At 29.8% G+C, this 21,886-nt stretch overlaps 1 protein-coding gene across 1 annotated transcript; it reads right to left on the bottom strand.

Annotated features, from left to right (window-relative positions):
- Positions 1-7,408: 7,408 nt before the first annotated feature.
- Positions 7,409-19,475, bottom strand: LOC107451673 (uncharacterized). Its single transcript, XM_016067840.5, has 4 exons — positions 19,336-19,475; positions 13,676-13,730; positions 10,724-11,550; positions 7,409-8,191 (listed from the first exon to the last, which is right to left on the bottom strand). The coding sequence occupies exons 2-4, from the start codon at positions 13,701-13,703 to the stop codon at positions 7,697-7,699; spliced, it is 1,350 nt and encodes a 449-aa protein (XP_015923326.1). The 5' UTR covers positions 13,704-13,730; positions 19,336-19,475; the 3' UTR covers positions 7,409-7,696.
- Between the last annotated feature and the right edge of the window lie 2,411 nt (positions 19,476-21,886).

Here is a 21,886-nt window from a genome sequence, read left to right as displayed (position 1 = left end):
AAATCTTACTTAAGTTTCTAGAAATTGGTCCCGATAGGCTCTCATCAAATTCTTCAAAACTATACCTGTCGCCATTTTTGAATTTAGTACCAGTTGTTCTATGTTTACACCATTAGTTTGTTACCAGCATTTCTTCAGTTCATGAGAAGGCGATATTCCCGATAACTTCAGTACCACTTTGATAACTTTTTTCTATTTATTTCCTTTTCCGTGGTTTCCAATGCCACTGTCAATCACAATAAGTAAATTTTATTTTAAGTTTCCAGAGATTGGTTCCGACACGCTATATAACCAATTTCTTCAAAACTATACATGTTGCCATATTTGAATTTAGTACCGGTTGCTTTTATCTTCTCACCATTAGTTTGTTACCCGCAGCTCTTCAGTTCATGAGATGGCGATATACCAGAAAACTTTAGTACCACTTTCATAATTTTTTTTAAACTTTATTTTATTTTTCCGTGGCTTCTATCGCCACTTTCAATCACAACAAGTAAATCTTACTTAAGTTTCTAGAAATTGGTCCCGATAGGCTCTCATCAAATTCTTCAAAACTATACCTGTCGCCATTTTTGAATTTAGTACCAGTTGTTCTATGTTTACACCATTAGTTTGTTACCAGCATTTCTTCAGTTCATGAGAAGGCGATATTCCCGATAACTTCAGTACCACTTTGATAACTTTTTTCTATTTATTTCCTTTTCCGTGGTTTCCAATGCCACTGTCAATCACAATAAGTAAATTTTATTTTAAGTTTCCAGAGATTGGTTCCGACACGCTATATAACCAATTTCTTCAAAACTATACATGTTGCCATATTTGAATTTAGTACCGGTTGCTTTTATCTTCTCACCATTAGTTTGTTACCCGCAGCTCTTCAGTTCATGAGATGGCGATATACCAGAAAACTTTAGTACCACTTTCATAATTTTTTTTAAACTTTATTTTATTTTTCCGTGGCTTCTATCGCCACTTTCAATCACAACAAGTAAATCTTACTTAAGTTTCTAGAAATTGGTCCCGATAGGCTCTCATCAAATTCTTCAAAACTATACCTGTCGCCATTTTTGAATTTAGTACCAGTTGTTCTATGTTTACACCATTAGTTTGTTACCAGCATTTCTTCAGTTCATGAGAAGGCGATATTCCCGATAACTTCAGTACCACTTTGATAACTTTTTTCTATTTATTTCCTTTTCCGTGGTTTCCAATGCCACTGTCAATCACAATAAGTAAATTTTATTTTAAGTTTCCAGAGATTGGTTCCGACACGCTATATAACCAATTTCTTCAAAACTATACATGTTGCCATATTTGAATTTAGTACCGGTTGCTTTTATCTTCTCACCATTAGTTTGTTACCCGCAGCTCTTCAGTTCATGAGATGGCGATATACCAGAAAACTTTAGTACCACTTTCATAATTTTTTTTAAACTTTATTTTATTTTTCCGTGGCTTCTATCGCCACTTTCAATCACAACAAGTAAATCTTACTTAAGTTTCTAGAAATTGGTCCCGATAGGCTCTCATCAAATTCTTCAAAACTATACCTGTCGCCATTTTTGAATTTAGTACCAGTTGTTCTATGTTTACACCATTAGTTTGTTACCAGCATTTCTTCAGTTCATGAGAAGGCGATATTCCCGATAACTTCAGTACCACTTTGATAACTTTTTTCTATTTATTTCCTTTTCCGTGGTTTCCAATGCCACTGTCAATCACAATAAGTAAATTTTATTTTAAGTTTCCAGAGATTGGTTCCGACACGCTATATAACCAATTTCTTCAAAACTATACAGGTTGCCATATTTGAATTTAGTACCGGTTGCTTTTATCTTCTCACCATTAGTTTGTTACCCGCAGCTCTTCAGTTCATGAGATGGCGATATACCAGAAAACTTTAGTACCACTTTCATAATTTTTTTTAAACTTTATTTTATTTTTCCGTGGCTTCTATCGCCACTTTCAATCACAACAAGTAAATCTTACTTAAGTTTCTAGAAATTGGTCCCGATAGGCTCTCATCAAATTCTTCAAAACTATACCTGTCGCCATTTTTGAATTTAGTACCAGTTGTTCTATGTTTACACCATTAGTTTGTTACCAGCATTTCTTCAGTTCATGAGAAGGCGATATTCCCGATAACTTCAGTACCACTTTGATAACTTTTTTCTATTTATTTCCTTTTCCGTGGTTTCCAATGCCACTGTCAATCACAATAAGTAAATTTTATTTTAAGTTTCCAGAGATTGGTTCCGACACGCTATAACCAATTTCTTTAAAACTATACCTGTCGCCATTTTCAAATTTAGTACCAGTTGTTCTATTCCGTGAAAAGGAATAAAAAAGGTAGAAGGACTAAATATAAAATTTGAGCTCATTCGGTCGAATAGTTTTTGAGTTGCCAAAATTTAAAAAGGCTGTATTTTTTAAATTTAGAATTCTCTAGAACCAATTGACAATTTCATTCAAATTTTGCCTTTTAAAGTTGCATCATTAAATAATATCATAAAGGTAATAAACCGCTATTAATAATTACTTTTTACATAGAATTATATTTAGATAAACGAAATACCATTAGTTCCATCTATTTTATATAACTTATTGTTGAAAAACTCATATTTAAATTATAATAATTTAAATTAATAATTCTGCGCAAAACCTTTTCGATTCGCTTAAAAAATTCTGGAGATGCTGCAAATTGCACAAAAAATCAAATTAAGGGGTCCAAACTCTCTTGACCAAATTATTAAGGCCAGATTCCAGCTGCCCCCATATTTTGAGGGTCAAGAACATGAATCTATCAAACAAAATGTATGTTTAATAGATATTAATAAGATTGATGGTGTTGAATTTCTTAACTAGAAATAGCGTTTGCACAAATTAATTTGAATATTTTATGTTATGACCGTGAACCATTAAGATTGAGTTCCAGAACTTGAAATCATTAAATTAAAATGTATTCTGGGTGGTCCGCTTTTTTTTCCTAAGCTGCACGTTTAGGCGAATGTAAGTTATTTCTAAAGCCATGCTTGTTACGAAAATGTTTATTTAAAAAAATAATGATGACTTACTGATCAGTTTAATTTCAGCCTTCAGTGGTGCATTAGTGCAACCAGCTATGATTGGTGGATGGATCAAACTCTCATCACCAATGTAAGACTTTCTGATTCCTGATTCTTCCCAGTCATTCCTGTACCACTCCGGTTCTTGTGACTCTACAAATGTGGAGACAATACGCGGAGGGTCTTTTACTACAAAATCACACAGTGACCTGTGGTCACCCTGGCCAGATGTTATGCCAAGCTCGGGTAATTGAGGCCCGTGGGTCTCTTCAACCATATTTGCTGCAGGAAGCAGCTCAGGCATAGTTTTTTTCTTTCTGAGAAAGAACGTAAACCATCCTGATATGCAAATTGCATTCATAAGGCGATTCATTTTCAAAGCTTCACCTTTCAATGCTTATTCAAAGATAAGAATGAATGTTTTAAGAATTTCTTTGTACTTCTTTTATGGTATTGTTGACAATTATATTTCCCGCTAACAATACTTTTTAATACAGACATTATTGAAACACTCATTACATACGTTTTAAACAATAGTCTTGAACAATCATTAAGGATTTTTTTTATTATTGCAAAACTTATATTTAAAATTTATGTTAACCTCCGTTTGTCATTGTTGGAATTTTATATTTATATAATATACTGATCAATTCATATATATATATATATATATATATATATATATATATATATATATATATATATATATATACATATATATATATATATATATATATATATATATATATGTGTGTGTGTTTTTTTAAATACCTTATCGAAAATGGTCTTAAGGAAAGCATATAAAGTGAAAGTCCCAACATTTAAGACAGAAAAAAAACACTTTCGATTACTGACGAATCGCAATTGAGGAAGGTGGGAATATGACATACCAAAACCTATTTGCTTGTGGAAAGAAAGAAAAAGTGTTTAAAGACACGATTAACGAGAAACGTATTCAAGTTTTGACCTGAAATCAGATAGGTTTTGACTCCTTGTGTACCCATCTTGCTGAATTGTGATTTGCTTGCTTTCAAAAACGTTTTCTTTTTCCCAAGCTCAAATATAAGTTTGCGACGCTCATTGTGTAAACATTTTTGTCTTCATATTTTGAAGGATTCTAAAAAATATAGATTTAAGGTGGTATTTAGTTAACACTTTTATTAAGAAAGTTACAGAGCATTTGAGAACTCAAAGAAGTTTGAAAAAGGAGAGTTTGGCATAACATCGGAGTTGAAATGCAATGTTAATGGAGAGGTTCCTAAGATTTTGTATCCATTGTAGAACGTTAAATCTCAAAATTGAGTAATCCTTTTTGCTGATAAAATAGCTGTTTACTGATGTCGTACTTTATACTGTGATACTGATTTTAACACTTCATGTTTGATTTTTTTTGCACTCGATTGGTGCCATTTTGCTCCCTTTCTGCTTTAGTGCTTATAAACTTGCTAACTTTTCTCATTTTGCTTCCATTTTCTTGATTTACAACGTCACTTTCAATAACAACAAGTAAATCTTTTTTCAAGCTTCCAGTGGTTGTTTCCTGCACTTTCTCACTAACTGCAAAACTACACTTTGGTTCCAGTTGAGAATATATCTATGACACTATATCTTCCCTTTCGGTTGTGACCAACAGTTCTTCAGTTAAGAAATTTTTCTCCGTTTAATGCCGTTTTTAAAAATTCTGAGGTAGAAAATTCTTTGCAGATGCTGTGAAAATCTGCAGCGCCCGCTGTCGTGCTGGAGAGTTTCTGCTATAATTAATAATCACATTATTTTATAAATTTTGGAAATTAAATAAAAATATTGTATTATTACAAATAGTACTAAAACGTGGTAGGATATTATTCAATTAAAAACTTCATTTTCTTAAAAATATGTAAATCGGAAATAACAGTTGGCATGTTTAAAGCGCTCAAAAACAGGCCCCCATTTTCAAGACTTGCTAGATATGATTGCTAGAATGAAATCGATTTTTCTTATTCACGTTTGAAAAATATTGAAAATAGGTGTCTGCCTTTGAGCTCATGAAACATGTCAAGTGTTATTTCCTATTTATATATTTTTGAGGCAAAGTTTTGAACCAAGTAATTGTACTATGTAGTTTAATTAATTGGTGTTTACATTAGTTCAAATAGAACATCAAGGGACTCATGAAAAAAAAGGTTAAAGGTTCGCAAGAGGTTGTATCTTTCTTTGCCACTTTTTAAATATTCTTCGGTTGAGACCACCTTGATAATATACGTACAATTTACACATTTTTATAACATAATGCAATTCTTAATACGTACCGGGAGTTGCTGACATTTTACTTTTAAAAAAAGAGAAAAAAACAATTTGGAACGAACTGTCCTTACAAACTATTTTCAATCCTTTCCGAAAATTAGTATTTCTGGAATTCATATTAAAAACTAGCAAATTCAGAATAGCATTTCAAAATATGAAATGTTTAATCTCAATCAGAAGATAACTACATATTAGAAACATATTTTTTTTTTTGGTTAATTTTAAAGATTTCCACTAATTTCGAAAATTTCACTTCTAAAGTTTAAGAGAATTTTCAACTTTTAATTGAAATTATGATAAATATTTTTATAGCAATTTTCTAAAGTAATTTATTATCATTTATAATAACTAATTCTAATTATTACTTTTGTTCATGACACAGGGTTTAAAATCTGAACAAAGAACTCCAGAATCTTCAGCACTTAGCAAGGAGAAGAGTGTAACTGAAGAGCTGCAAGAACTGGATGACTTAACAGAGCATCTGAGAATTTTGATAGTTGCTGAACTTCAAAAGAGACAAATAAAACAAAATTAACTCCAAATATCAACTCTAATTCAGGGAATACAGGATTTACCAAAACAGTTTGCCCGCATAAGAGCACGCCCTAAATATAAGAATGCAGAAGGTGCCTGTATAAAAAAAATGCAGGCATTTACCGTGTAGTGTATGTATTAGATATACCCTTATGTTCTGTCAGATACTTTGGTTACAAGTTTGGCTATCTACGCGCATGCTCTTTTGCGATATCTATGCCGTGCCTCTTTAAGTTAGAGCATTACCATTGAGTTAAAGAATAAATAACTTACCACTTTCTTTTATAGAAGAATCATCTGCATTACTGTAAAAGGAGGCGTGTACTTTCGGGGACAGAATTTTCCGGTAGGCCTAATATTTATGAATATACAGAAAAAACTTAACCCTGACGTAGAATTTTTCTTAACCTTTTAACGATCAGTTAATTTTCAAGAAAACGGTCATAAAAGTGCCTATTTTTTTAGCTTTTGTATTTGTATTACGTATTTGATTAGTGCTGGCATCTAGTTTAAAATAAACCAACTACTTATCTACAATTACCTTAAAAATATCCTGGTACTGCCATCTGGTGTGTAAAATGAGAAATAAAATGTTTTCCGGACAAAATAAATGAATTAGTTTTATTCTTATTGGCGCGTTACTACTGAACACTCCAGCCCGTCAATATCACGGGAGCGAGAAATAGAGGGTGAAACCTCACCCCGTCGTTTTCACGGGAGCAAGAAGGACGGTGTTAAGTATGTTTTTTATCGTTTTTACTTTATTTTGTATTAATTTAGATCGAAATAAGCGAAAAATATTACATTTAGTATTTTAATAATTTATAGTCATGAAATGAAGCATAAATCGCCGGAGTCTTTTTCTGCGTTAAAAGTAAAATCTTCAAAACGCGACTCACTTTCAAACAATAGTTTTTCAAATTTGCACTATTTTTAATTATTTATTTCTAAGAGAAACAGCTATTCTTTAGTTTGCAAAATCAATTAATGATAAATTTTTGAATATAAATTTTTAAAAAAATATTCAAACTCCTTTTTGGAATTTAATATTTTATTACACATATAATTCCGATAGTCTAACAGATTTTTCTTAGTATCTATTCGACTCTTTTTTGTAAGTAAAAACTACCAAATATATTTTTACTTATAATTAGAGCGTTAGAAAAAATAATAGAACTAAACACTGGAGTCTGATGATGATATTAAAACTTGAAATCATAAAATTCGTGTTAAATTCTTAACTAAAGAGAACTGTCCAGCTGTGTTAGGTATTGAAATTGTAGTTAAAATACGATTGAAATGGGTAATTTTTTTTAAACAAAAACTTTGAATGAAATGCTAAAAGCAGTTTCTGTAATCTTCCATAACCAACACGTATATTATCTATACGAATAAACGGTTTCTGAATCCATGATTAGTCCTCTTTAAACAGAGCTATATCATATTAAAAAAACGTATACATTGATAAATAAAATTATTCAAAATAAACATATTTGTGTAATATTGGGAAAAGAAATAAAAGAAAATTACTAAAAAAGACATTTATTTTATACAAAAGACATTTATCAGTACAAAAAAATAAACAACATAATAAAAATTGCATGAGTGAGTCATACATTTGGCCTCGTTAGAACTATTTTTACTACATTTCATAAATACTCCAATGTCCAACTGCTTGAATCTTCCACGTCATGATGCAACACTCTTTAATTCTACGCGTAAAAGGAAATTCCATATTTCATCTATTAACATAGCGCTTGATCATTTATGAACAGTTCAATCAATGAACATTGTTATTCTTCACTTAGATATCTTCAGTTATCAGCATTCCTTCTATGTGACCTTTGCCTTTGTTGACTAGATTCTCGAAAACTCAGTACTGGCTCTTGTTGCCTGCTTCTGGAACCATATTCTCGATTTTCTGTTACATCAGACGGTTGGCTCTGGCGCGATCTTTGTCGCGAAGCATTTCTTCTTGCCTGGGCATTGTGCTGTGGTGCAACCTCTTGCATGTGTTCTTCTCTTGCTTCTGTCCTGTCTTCCGAAGCTCTCGTATCGTAAGATTCTTGTGGTTCGTATGCTCGTGGTGTCTGTCTTCGTGGACTCTGGTCTCTTAATGTGTTTAGAAGAGAGTCACTTGGTATGTGAACACCAGGGGGTGCTTCACCGAATCCTATGTTCTGAAACACTGATGGTGAATACGTTCTGGGTGGGTACACCGGTTCTATATAGTCTGGTTTCGCTCTGGTTTGTGTTCTTCTTCGTTGAGATGGTTTCCGTCTTTGTTGCCTAGTCGCACTGGAATCTTGCTGTAATCATATTAAAAAAGGTCATTAATTGTCAAGATATTCTTTTGTTATTTTTTGTTTAGTTAATACTTTAGATGAAGCATTTCACCAATAATCTAAGACATGTGGGAATTTATGTTTCAAACTTATTTTGAATTTTTTTTTCTCAAAATTTACAATTCTTCTAACTTTCTACACTTTTGGAGAAAATTTCATCTAGTGGCATCTAAGTTCGTGTTTTATTGTAAGATTCTTTGTTTTTTAAATTTGATTTAAAGTTATTTTTCGCACCACTACATAACAGTAATTCAAAAGAAGCATATGAAGCGCCACTCTGCTCCAAGTTCTCTCACAGTAAGGCTCTTAAAATGTTAGAAAATTCTAAAGGCTTTCATTTTTAACTGTCTGACATTCAATAAAATATTTTTTCAAAAAGTGTAGTAGCTATGGTAGCTCTGCAATGACAAAAAATTCCTAATCTTAATTTGTTTCTTTAATGCCTCTCTTTGGGCCACACTGATCATATAATGCTGAAAAAGTGTATTTAAAAAAATTGTCTGAACATTTATACTTAGACTGAGGGAATGCTTCCTGTGATTGGCTACCACAATAGCAGTTGCACGAATTAAGATCAATTTTTGGTATATCAATTATTTATGTTATTAAAATAAAGTGACGAACATAAATCTACTGTTTCACCAAAAGACATCAGTTTCAACTAATTACAGAGTGTCTACCGTCTCAAAAAAAATCTTTTGTAGTATATCAGTTTTTAAAAACCAATTCTTTATTCCCCAACATCAGATTTGTTGGATAAATTGTATCTTGAAAATTAGTTAGCTGAAAAACCCTTGTAAAATCATCGAATTTGGAATAGAGGTCACGAAAATTTTCGTGACCGGTAGAAAACCTGAAATAATAATAAATCAAAATGACCAATTCATTTTTTTTTTAAGGATGAACTTGTTTTTAAAAAAGAACATCATTATTGGCTTAAGGGTTAATCGTTTTTCATCACGGACCCAATCATGTGGCAAACATTTTCAGAAAAAATTCACGTATGGAGAGAAAATTTACACACTCAAAGAAAATATTTCAAATATGAAAAAAAATCTGACTTGAAAAAAAAATTTCACACTTAAAGAAAAAATGTCCGACTTATGAAAAAAATCTTAAACACAAGATTTCACCATTCAAAAAAAAATTTTAAACTTAAAGAAAAAGTTTAACACTTGTAGAAAAAAATTTCATATTTTAAAAAAAAAATTCAATTTAAGGGAAAAATTTCAAATTTGAAGAAAAAATATGAGACTAAAAAATATTTCAGACCTGAATTTTTCTCAAAAAAATTTAAAAAAACTTAAGAGAGTTCAAGAAAGATCTCAGACTTGAAGAAAAATCTCAGACGTGAAGAAAAAGTTATCTAACTTTAAGAAAATATCCAAAATAAAATTCCAGACTTGAAGAAAGTTTCTCAAAATTAAATTTTACACTTGAAGAAAAAATCTCAGATTTAAGGAATCAATTTCGAACTTGAAAAATCTCAGACGTAAAGGAAACATTTCACACTCAATAAAAAATGACTGACTTAGAAGAGATTTCAGATTTGATGAAGAAAAATTTCACACCTGAAGAAAAATTTCAGAATTAAAGAAAAAATTTTGAACTTGGAGAAAAAATTTCTGACTTGAAAAAAAACTTAGAATTGAAGAAAATATCTCAAACGTGAAAGAAAAATTTCAGAATTCAAGGAAAAATATCAGACTTGAAGAAAATATTAAACATTTGAATAGAAAATTTCAGACTTGAAGAAAAAATTTCTCGTTTGAAGAAGAAACTTCGGACTTAAAGAAACAATTTAACACTTAAAGCAGAAATCTCACTATTTAAAAAAGATTTTAAATTTGAAGAAAAAGTTTTCAAATGCTCCCATTAAAGAAATTTTTCATTTTCTTTCTTGTTATTTAATGATAATCAATATTATGCAAATTAATATTATTAACATTTAGTATTGGCGTTTTTTTTAAAAAGCACTTCCTAAATCCAATTTTATACTCTTGAATCATAATATCCGAAGAATCAACCATATGTATAACTTTTTTAATGTACAAAATATCATGTTTTTCCCAGGGATATAATAGTATACTGTTACTATCTTCTAACAACTAATTTATTTTTATTAGGACCTCCAACCTACCGAAAATCTACGAATTTTTTTATTTGTCATCACAATAAGTAATCAAATATTTTTTTATACATATTTTTTTACAATACGAACGATTACTTAATGGCTGCATGGCAGTCATGCTAATCATGAAATATTAATAATTTTAGAAGCTCATTAAAATTAAGTACAAAAATAATACAAAATACAAAAATGCAAAAATAGTAAAATACAAAGCGTAGAAGTCGGCAGTTTTCCATAACAGGAAGGAAACTGTCGAGTTTTACTTTTTATAATTTAAAGATTGGTTGTCCACCTATAAAACAGTGTGTTTAAGGATTATAAAAAGTAATTTTTACTTAATAATTCATTCAATGAAAATTACATACCATTTTGTTTCCTTCCAAATCATAGTATTCTTCCACTGTTCGAGGCAATGACTGCATTTCTTCGCGGGGTTTATCTGCAGGATATTCCATTGAGGGATCAAGTACCAATGAAGGCGGTCGGACTGATGGCATCCGCCTTCCTTGGGTCTGTTGCTGTCTCCTTGAAGGTGAAGGTTGCCTCCTACCGTAATCTCCGTCATCAAGATCTGCTGATGGAGCCACATATTGAATACTAGGAGCAGCTGATTGAAGAACAGGATTCATTTGTTGTCGCTGCTCATTCACTGGTCCTTGATTTCCTGTCAATCCAAAATTGCCGTTCACATTAGATCTCATTTCGGGCCCTTGGTATGATACTCTAGAACGAGAAGTACGTAAGGCGTTTAGAAGAGAATCTGGTGGAATGTAGACACCAGCGGGAACTTCACCTAATGGAATGTTTTGAAACTCTGAAGGTGAATAAATCTGGGGGGATCCGATTTGCTCGTTGAAAATTCTTCTTCTCCTATGTATTTTTCTTCTGCGCGGTCCTCGATCTTCATTATTCGGTTCCATCTCTTGCATGTCCGTGCTTGTTGGCAGTGCATTATGTTGAGTGGTTGTTGTTGCTGGTGCTGCCTGAACTGAAAATGGTTGCTGTGGCACATTGTATCCATAGTTTATGGGTGACACGGGTGCTCTGTAGGATGGATTGCGAAGAGCATTCAAAAAGGAATCTTGTGGAATGTAAACACCACGTGGTGCTTCACCTAATCCAACATTTTCGAACGCAGAACGAGGATATGTTCTTACAAATTGACATTTACCAAAAGAAATGCAGGCAAGAACTGAAACAAGAAAATAATTTTTACATTAAAGAGATCTTGTAATTTTCGTTAGTATAATGAATCATAAGCAAATGAAGAAATTCAGAAAAAACTATAATAGTAAAATGTAATTGAAAATATTACAACGGTCATTATAATATGATTATGGTATGCATTTAAATGGTATAATTGAAATGTGCGAAGTAAAAAACATTTTTGAATTCTAGTATGAGTACGTAAATTTCCACAATCCACGAAGTTCCATAATTTCATAGTAAAATTTAATTGAAAATGGTACAACGATAATTATAATATTATTATGATATATATTGAAATGGTATAGTTTAAATATACGAAGTACCAAATGTACGCCACCAAAACTTAACTAATAATTAACGAAGAAGTCGAGATTAAAAATAACAAAACCTGTTAAATAATCAGAAGAAAAGAAGGGGAGCCAAAAAGTTGCATAATGAAACACCGGTAAGTTATTTTTTTCTCCTGAAATCAAACTGGTTTCGGTGTTTTTAATCCCGTATCCCTCAATAATATTTCGTGGTATTTCGATAACGTATTTATTTTTTCCTGTTTGTTTAAAAATTTATTTGCCATCCATAATGTGTATATCTATTTTTTACTTAAACCAATAATTCCCAGTTATCAAAGGTTCTAGATATGAAATACACCGAGATTAAAAATTTAAAAAAAAAAAAACAATACTACACCTTTTTCAAGCTTTAAAAAAGCATTGTTCGACACTTCAGATCCAAATATAAATTTTTATATTAATAATATATTTTAGTAAGCAGAACTGCCATGTTTCTGCAGAAACATTTAAAGATGAAACACTCGTGCTACCACTTTTTTCTTTTTTAAAAATAAAGAGTCGTCTATCAAGAAAGATGGTACGCAAAATTTGGTTAAGCTCTGGTAAAGATTCTAAAATTATGTATTCCTGCAAGAACACCCATTCATTATAGTTCGTCCATGGAATGAACTCCCCTCGCCACAAAGTCTAAGGCCGTACGCTGCTATGGAAACAAGAAATAACGCATTCCTGATTCCCTTTCTCAGACTCGACCCGAGCCAAAACCTGTATTTAACCACTTAACAGACCTACTTAAAATAGTTGAACCTCGTAACAATAGTTACCGCCACTGCTCTAGACGAATAGCTAGGGGGCTCTTTATATAGACAAACTATAAAATACACTCTGTATAAACTTATTAATGTTATTAAATTATAAATACTCAATCATCTACGGCAATTATTGTATTGGATATTTTCTTTTAAATCATTTTAATTTTACAAATTGTAATACGTGCATACATTTGTAAGAAAAACAATTGCATTCAGAATCACTTGTCACTCAGATTTTACAATATAACTTTAATGGCACAATTGAATTGCTCAATAAAAGTTGAATAGGTCAAAAAATATACGACTTTTTTAGGATTTCATATCTTCGTTCAAAATTTATGTTTTACCATATAAAATTACGCTCTTTAAAATTATGTTGGAATTAGTATACTTTACAATTCAATTTTTTTTTTTAAAAAAAAAAACAATAATTATTATTATTGAAAATCCTTTTTGCAAAGAATTATCTTTGGACATACGTATTGTATAATTATATGTTAAAATGCTTCGAAACATTTTAAAAGTTTTCCGAGTTATGGCGACATATGCAAAAAGTAAAATTATTTAGGGGTCTAAACTTCCACCCGCTCTCTTGACTAAACTATTGGGACCATATTTTACCTCCCCTAGTTTGAGGATCAAGAATCCGAATCATTCGAAAAAAGAAATGTTTTTATTAAAAGAAAGTGTGTTTTTGTGTCTGATTTTCTAACTTAAACTATTGTCTGCACTTATTAATTAGCATAAAAGTAAGGTCCTCCAACCACACATTAAACTGGAGCAGCAGTACGTGAAAATCTGATCATTAGATCAAAAGTTATTCAAAGAGTTCATTATTATACTTGGTACAACGTACAACACACAAGTTTTAAAAATGAGTGCATATATAAGAGTGCAAAATCGTAAATAACTTCAGTAAAATTAATACTTTATTGTAAACTTCATGTTTTAAAAATTCCAAAAATGCTTATTTAATTAACTGTAGAATAGCTTTAACTCAACTTACCTATTATAAAACCAGTTAGCAGCTGCATTGCAACTAGAAATCTTCACAGACACCACTGTAATAACAATAACAATAATTAGTACCCAATTAATACTCAGAAAACATAAAAATTGTTTAAGATGAATTCACGTGATTTGATAATGCTGACATCTGGCAACTCACCCAGTTTTCAAGACGGATTTATTTTTACATTTAAGGTGGTATAAAATTCAATCCCTTGATATTTCATTCATAATTTAATAAATTTATTTTAAAATTGTTTTGACTACCATAATCTACACACAATATAATATACTGTACTGAACGCATATGCTATAGTCGCCTACAAATTATTTTTTATTTAAAATTCACTTGTCACAGTTCATTTTAATTAGTTGGAATTATGTTCACTTCTTAATTACAAATTAAAATGCATTAGACCTTAACATTAATTAAAATAAAAATTGTTGAAAAAGTTACTTCAAGCAGTATTATTAGGTTAAAATTATTTCCGATTTGATTCTATTTGCTCTTTTTAAAAACAGCAGTAGTTTATAGTTGAAATAACCAATTGTATTACTTGTTGACACTTAGACCTTTACTTACTTTAGATCGAAAATCTAAAATACACCTATATCGACCTTAAGGTCATTTCATGACCATTAATCGGTCATTAAATTCATATGTCATTAAAATGTCTCAAACAACTTATTGATTCTTTTTTTTTTGTTATATGACATGGAATTTTTTTTTGGAGCTTCCTTCCTTTATTTTGGAAAAATGCTCCTCAAACTTCTCAAAAAGTTCAGATGTTGGCAATGTATGATTAATGGAAGTTTTTGCGAAATACTGTCAGCAACTAAAATATCGTTTAAAATGAAAAGTTAAAAAGTGCTAAGCATCATTCATATATAAATAATTTGAAAAGATTTAAATCCGCTTTAAAAATGGATTTTTTCAAAATTTTTGATTTATTTTATTACTTTCAGTGTTGCGTCTGTTAGTTTGTTTCAGTCGGAAATTGATCGAAAAATCGATTTTCAAAAATATAGTGATAAATTTTGCTGCTTGCCAGCATTTAGGTAATCTATGGCAGCGGTTTCCATATGGTGTTCCGTGGGAAAGGATTCCTTGACTGTTATTAAACATTTTTTTTAAAAAAACTTTTTGGAATTTGTAACTATATTTAGATCCAACCAATAATCCATCATTTTACTTTTTATTTAGATCTCTATTGCAAAATTACTGAAAATAAAAGGCCAATAAGAGAATAATCTGTCTGAGGTTTATGTATTCTCAAAAGTTTTCAAAAGTAAAAATTTCATTAAATCCTGCTGTATCAAAATTTATGGGTTTTTTTTTAAAAAAATTGCAATTTAGCTTTGCAATATGATGGCGTAAAAAAATCAATTTTGAGATCACGATGTATGTCTTTATCTCGGATAAAACATCTTGCTTGGGTTATTTTTCGTAGTATTTTCGGACAAATTTTGAGTTTCTCTTGGAATGACGGAGAGATGTTGCATCAGGCCGGAGATGCGTAAGTTGGAATGGAACGGATCATTAAGATGTAGAGTAAGCATTTAATTCTGAGTTCCATTTTAGAGTTTTGAAGAAGAACTTGTAGTTTGGAACAGGCTGCTTGTGCTATTGATAATTGATTTTACATGATTTTTCCGATTGAATTTACTGTTTATTTACTGATCAAGATATTTTGCACACTTGGGAATGCATTACGTACCCTCCAACTAATATGAAATTTCTGTAGTCTCAGAAATTTGCCACTCCTTTCTACATAGAAATGATTTAAGCTAATTTATCAAAGGAGAGACAGAAGACTGGTCATGATATCAATGATGTCACAGGCGACTGTAATAGTTAAAAGTGGTCGTAACTACCACTAGGACTAACATTTCAAATTATTCATTCTTAAAGTAAAAACATTCCTTGCACTCACATTCAATAGTAAACTGAAAAAATTGATATATTTTTGTAGAAGTTGCTAATTCAACCTCTAGTAATAAAATTTTGAATTTTATTTATCACCACTTTTTGTATTTAAAGTTACGTAGGGCAATCCTGTGATATTAACAGAGATGTCAACTTTCTCTGTACAGCGGATAAATATTTTCGAGTGGCAGTCCTTTAATGTTTTCTTGATTCAGGGTAAAATAATATTATGGGGCCGATTTATAAGGTTTTTACTTACCACTTCTTCTAAATAATTCAAATGCTGATAATATGGCTTAAGGCAGCAATAATGAACTTTTGATATCAAAACGTATTGATAATAAATGTTTTATTAATAGACAGGCCCTGATTATCGCCTAGGAACAATAGGCATGGGCTTAGGGCCCACAATTTCTGAGGGACCTCAAAAATTAGTAAAACATCTAATGAAAGCTGGGCTAGCTTTGTGTTCGTTTAAGTTAAATAAAAAAAATAATTCAGCTAATCCGTGACTTTTAGCAAAAATCACTGATTTCAATCGTTTGTGGCCACCAAACTATTTCTATTTTGACATAACATTGTTTTGTTGTTTTATATTTTGCTTTAATTTATAGATAAGTAAACTTTATCTTAGAAAAATAATCTTCAATTGTCTGCTTTCAAAATTTCTTAGAATTATTCTCTTGAATCATGCAATTCATTAGATTCTTTTTCATTGTTAGGACTACTCTTCAGTAATTTAATGTAAAAACATTTTGTAAGGGGCCCGGAGAATTTGGTGGGCCTTGGGCCTGAATTTGTCTTGATAGGTTCCTGCTTATAGAATCAAGAAATAAGTTAATATCTGAAGAGACGAAATGTTATCTTTCAAGAGTTCAAAAGTAGATAAGAAAGCAGCTTTTAAATTAAAATATTATAATTTTTCAATATTTATTTCATATAATTTTAAGATTTGAATGTGCTCATTGTAGTATGCAAAATAATTTGCTATTTCATTATCAATAAACGCATTTAAATTATACCCATTTAATTTTATACACATCAATTACAATACAAGTCATTTTAAAACTTATTAAATATACAATTAAGATATCTACTTGTAAATAAAGAATAAAGACTTGTTCTGCCAAGAATTATTAATTTTGGAAAATAAATTTTTTTCTTGTCTAAATTAATTTACTTTTTATTCGACAAGTTAGTTCTCAGTCTGCAACTCATTAATGTTTTTAGTTTGGTTAAGAAAAAGAATAACTCACTTCATTTATTTAGTAATTAATTTGCAATAATTAAATAATAATATAAGCCTTTTTATTATTAGTGGTATTAAGAATTTCAATATTAATATTTAAATTGAGTATTATTCATGCATTTTGACAAACTTTTCATCAATAAACGCGAAAAAAATTTTTTTAAAAAGCTTTGATTGAAGCAAAAAAAAAATCTAATTTTTAAGATATATTTTGTTAAACAAGGCATGATTTTTGTTAACCATGATAAAATCTCTTTATGTTTCGCCCAGGGCCACTAAAACCCTAAGCACGTCCTTGGCGATGACCTATAAGGAACGATCGGTTAATTTCCAAGAAAATGGTCGTAAAAGTGCTTATTTTTTTATCCCTGTATTCCTGATTAGTGCTGACATCTAGTTTAAAATAAACTAACTATCTACAATTACCTTTAAAATATCTTTGTACTGCCATCCGGTGAGTAAAATGAGAAATAAAATGTTTTCCAGGCAAAAGAAATGGATTAGTTTTATTCTTATTGGCGCGTTACTACTGAACACTCCAACCCGGAAATATCACGGGAGCGAGAACTAGAGGGCAAAACCTCACCCCGTCATTTTCACGGGAGCGAGAAGGAAGGGGTTAACACACAACGGCCAACTTATCCCGCTATTGGCGATAGAGGATAAAGTGGTAGGAAAATTCATATTTCTAATTTTGGTTTTATAAATTTAAATTAATAAAATAATTTAACACCAACAACATATAATCCTTTTAAGCAAATATATATAATTTGTTTTTAAGGGCATGCGGAAGTAAAAGTCAGGTACAGAGATGCCAACTTGCTCAAGATAACGGATAAATATTTCGAGTGGTAGAAAAAATTTATGTTTCAATGTATCATGTTCTTGTGGTCAGGATGTTGAAACTATAGAACACGTTATATATTATTGTAATTTATATTTAAGTCAAAGAGAAAGCTTAAAAAAAAAGGAACTGAAATACTCGGGTATTTCTTGAACACATGTTTTGTCCTGGTTTGTTGAATGTACTGAAAACCTAAATATTTTACGCAATTTAGTTTACAACTTAAACTTTTAATTTTGTCTGTTTTTTTTTTTTAACTTACAATTGTACTTTACCCACTTACATCTGTAAGCCTCATGTTATACTTTATGTAGCATGAGGAGCTGTGAATTAAATTTCTTTTTAAAAAATGTATAATTCTTGGTTTGGAAAATTTGATTTATACGGTTTTCGACCTCCATTACTTTTAAATTATTCGAAAGCTTATATGAAACACCTCTTCGCTGTAGTTATTTCCTGCTGAGCCATTTAAAAGGTTGGTAAAATTTAGCGAAAACCTACAAATTTAAGTTTATGGTTCTCTACCGCTGATTGAAATATTTTGTAGAATCCGGAACAGTTGACATCTTTTCAATTAAATAGTTCAGATAATTAATTAAATTATTTAATTTTCACATTTTTTTTTCCTATGATAAGTTTGTTTACCATCGTCAACTTATTAGAGGACTTAAAATTTGTTATTCTTTTTTTGTTATATTGAAGTGATAAAATAGTAAGTGATAAAATAATTTACCATGGACTGATGAAAAGGGTAGCAAGTATACTGTTGTCGACCTTCGAAATGGTTGACAATTTATTTGTAACTTCTTGTGAAGCATAGATTTGATTTAAGCATTTTAGGGCTTTCTCCCCACTGTATTGGATATAATTATTTAGTCTCACAAATAATAAGTAGACTAATTCGGAGAAATAAAGGGAAATACTCATAATTCGCCTCCATGTTTTATAAATTAGAATTAAATCCATGTGTTTTCTTATATTTTAATGTCTTAAATTAATTTTCATTCCATCTTAATTTTTCAATTTTTTATAATCACCATCATCATTTATTGACGCTTTTATGTTAAAGGCAGAATAACTTAGTTCCTTTATAGCCAAAGAAAAATATAAAGGATCCTTTTTGCCATACATAAAAAACTTAAAATGTAAGAAATGGTAGGAAATCTGGTTTTCTTTTTGGATTATTTCAGAAATAAAGATAAACTTTTCCCATTATAATACATTAATAATTTTAAAATTTATAATAATATCTGTAATGAAGCAACTTTGAATATTTAAAACAGAAATGATACCTAATAGTACAAAATTTTTCATGTAGTTTAAACATGATTTTGAAATACATATGATATGACTTTTTACATATTGTCTATTTAACCCATATAATATATTAACTGCATACTTGTTAAAGACATATTTATAATGAAAATAATGTTACATTTGTGAAACAAAGTTCTGTGATAATATTTAAATTAAAAAATGTAAACAAAGGAAAAGGTCATAAAAATTTATTTAACTAAATGAAAAACAATCGTAAAAATGTTTATCATTTGATTTAAAAGATAAAATACTAAAAGTATTAACTAAAAATATAACAAAAACTTAAAGTATTAACTGATTAAAAAGAAAATAAATACATACCTTAGTATCGAAAGTGGTATTCCAAATATGTTGAACCTAATCCTTCGCTAGCCACAATTACTTTGGTCAATGAGAAAACAAACAAAAATATGTTATAATTGCATATTAACCGGTTCCGATGACTCTACATTGGGGTGTGGACTTCCTTGTTGGTCATTTAAGAAATGACCTTGTGATCAAGGTCTACCCCAAGGAATTCAGGTCAGTACCATATGACAGGTAATCTGTCCATTTGACAAGGAAGCAACTTCGAGACATCTAGATCTATCGTAGAAAGGTAGCTTTCACTGAAATCGTGTTTTTTTCTTCCTGTTTATAAAGTTAAGTTTTCTTTTGAAGGTTATGTTTACCTAAAGAAGTTAATTAAATGAAAGTAATTTTTTAGGAATTCTTTAGATGACTGATCAGGTTAGAATTCTACGTATGCAAATTCTACATTTGAACTTTATTTCCTAAAATTTGCTTATAAATTTTTAATTATTTCGCATTCTTTATTCGTTTTTTAAAGCTATGGTTACTTAAAAAAGTTAACTAAACGAAAGAATTCTTTAGGAATTCTTAAAGGTATAATTCTATATATTTCTGATATTCTTTATTCGTTTTCAAAGGTTACGGTTACCTAAAGAAGTTAATCAAGAGAAAAAATTTCACAAGAATATATTTAAGATTATTAAATCTATAGAACTATGTAAAAATTCTTCATCCACATTTTTGTCGTAAAAATTTATTATTTTTGGAAATTTAGGGTTTATTTTTTTCAAGTTTCAATTCACACAAAGAAAACAGGTAAATGAAGGTAATTCTCAGAAATGTTTTAAGCTATTTGTTCTTCAAAATTCTTAACCTAAATTTTATATTCAGATTTTTCTTGCTAAAATTTGTTTATAAATTTTTAATTTTTAAACATTTTAGATTCATTTTTAAATATTATGGTTACATAAAGAAGTTAATTGAGAAAAAAAATTTCTCTAGAATTCTTCTCATTAGACTTTTTTTTTCGTTAAAATTTATTATTTTTAGAAACGTTAGGTTTTTTTTCTCTTTTTGAAGTTTATGTTTACCCAAAGAAAACAGGTAAATGAAGGCAATTCCCTGTTCTTCAAAGTTCTTAACCTAAATTTAACGTTAGAATTTTTCTTGCTGAAATTAACTTTCGAATTTGAGGTATTTCAGTTCATTCTTAAGAGGTTAATTAAAGAAAATTTTTCTTGTAAATTCTGTTTTAATGTTCTTCAAATTTAGGCTTATATAGACGAATTCTTAAATTCACAATTTTATTTAATATTAATTTTTAAATTTTTTTTCTTTGGAAATTTAGATGGTACTTTTATCTTAATCAAGTAAATGAAAGTATATCTCGAAAATAATTTATTATTTCTGTTCTTTAAAATTATTAAAGCCAATTCTTCATTCACATTTTCTTGTTAAGATTAGGCTTAAAATGTAAGGTATTTTAATATCTCTGCTAAGAATGTTAATCTAAAAAATTAAATTAAATAGAATGTTTAGAATATTTATCGGAAATTCTTCAAAATGATTTATCTTTACATTCAGAGTAGTAGATTCCATTCACCATTCATAAGTAAAGTGTTAATACTTTTTCTTTTACCCATTTTTGACTGAACTAAATGAGTGCAAAAAACTATTTAAAATTCTCAAACCGAAACGGGCATTCATTCTAAGAAAATAAAAGTTAGTTCTTTTACGCATGCTCGCCATTGTTGAAGAAAAAATATAGCTCAAGAAACTTTATCATCACATTCAGAGTAGTAAATTCCATTCAGTATTCATGAAGTAAAGTGTTAATACTTTTTCTTTTACCCATTTTTGAATGAACTAAATGTGTGTATAAAAAACTATTTAAAATTCTGATGAAAAATTTAAGTAAAACTATAAAAAAATACCACATTATTTATTGTATTAGTTTAAATAGCATTTGAAAGTATTCGGAGTGAAAAGGGTTAAAATTTTAACAGCCGATCGGTCTTTTTACACATTGTGAGACATTAGCATTAAAGGGCTAAATAAATAACCTTATGACGTATACCTGACTTCAATGTCAAAAACATGACTTAAAAATTCAAGTCGTCATTCATTGATCGCTCTAAGTAAGAAGCGAATAACTTGCTCTATCAGCATCAAGGTAAATCATCTCAGAACTATCAGAATGTCGATTAATGTGACAATTATGCTGGACTCCATGGAAAATATTTCTCGCGTACTGCCAAGACCTTGTAAATACATATCATCCATCAAGATTTTTTTTTTCTCTTTTGCAAGTTGGCGATGAAATGACCGAAAGAAAAACGTAGCGAGGTAGAAGCAAAAAAGAGGAGGAATTATTCATGAAGAAAACGATTTATTTTATTTTCCTTTTGATTTCCTCTTCCTTTCCAAGCGGAGGTGCAAGGAAGGTTAAAAGGCAAAAAAGCCACTTTTTAATTCAAATATAAAATAAATAAATAAATATCAACCTATTCAAAATATAATATCCCTCTCGCTTAACGCTTTTACGTAGAAGGGACACCGAAGTCCCTTTTAAATAAATTTT

The sequence above is a fragment of the Parasteatoda tepidariorum genome, chromosome 1 (assembly GCF_982258835.1).
Source record: "Parasteatoda tepidariorum strain Cologne lab strain chromosome 1, Ptep-v5.0, whole genome shotgun sequence".
Classification (NCBI taxonomy): Eukaryota; Metazoa; Arthropoda; class Arachnida; order Araneae; family Theridiidae; genus Parasteatoda; species Parasteatoda tepidariorum.
The sequence above is the reverse complement of the archived record's forward strand: the minus strand, read 5'-3'. Positions and strand labels throughout refer to the sequence as shown.